The sequence below is a fragment of the Octodon degus genome, unplaced genomic scaffold, assembly GCF_000260255.1.
Source record: "Octodon degus isolate 3935 unplaced genomic scaffold, OctDeg1.0 scaffold00276, whole genome shotgun sequence".
Classification (NCBI taxonomy): Eukaryota; Metazoa; Chordata; class Mammalia; order Rodentia; family Octodontidae; genus Octodon; species Octodon degus.
This window is the reverse complement of record NW_004524852.1, coordinates 1,507,487-1,507,939: the sequence shown is the minus strand read 5'-3', so window position 1 is coordinate 1,507,939 and position 453 is coordinate 1,507,487. Positions and strand designations below refer to the sequence as shown.

General features: G+C 49.9%; 1 protein-coding gene across 1 annotated transcript in view; it reads left to right on the top strand.

Moving 5' to 3' along the window:
• The window catches only part of Prmt5 (protein arginine methyltransferase 5), a 10,756-nt gene that overhangs the window by 7,875 nt on the left and 2,428 nt on the right, over nucleotides 1–453 (top strand). Inside the window, exons 14-15 of the mRNA XM_004646649.2 lie at nucleotides 37–252; nucleotides 389–451. Of these exons, the coding sequence (XP_004646706.1) occupies nucleotides 37–252; nucleotides 389–451 (279 nt within the window). The remainder of the gene's footprint in view (nucleotides 1–36; nucleotides 253–388; nucleotides 452–453) is intronic.

Genomic DNA, 453 nt, shown 5'->3' with positions numbered 1-453 from the left:
GGCTCTTACATACATAATCTACACAGCTCCTCTAGGGACAGGCCCAGTTTGAGATGCCTTATGTGGTACGGCTGCACAACTTCCACCAGCTCTCTGCACCCCAACCCTGTTTCACCTTCAGCCACCCCAACAGAGATCCTCTGGTTGACAACAACCGCTACTGCACCTTGGAGTTTCCTGTGGAGGTGAACACGGTGCTGCATGGCTTTGCAGGCTACTTCGAGACTGTGCTTTATCAGGACATCACTTTGAGTGAGTGTCTGCAGTGAGGGATGGGGCAGGTTTCAAGGCTGTGCTGCCCGGGCAGCTTGTGTATATGTCTTATTTTTTCTAGGGGAGCCCCAGAGTCAATAGAGACTTTGATGTTTTCTTTATTTTGTCCATACAGGTATCCGTCCAGAGACTCACTCTCCTGGGATGTTCTCATGGTTTCCCATCCTCTTTCCTATTAAG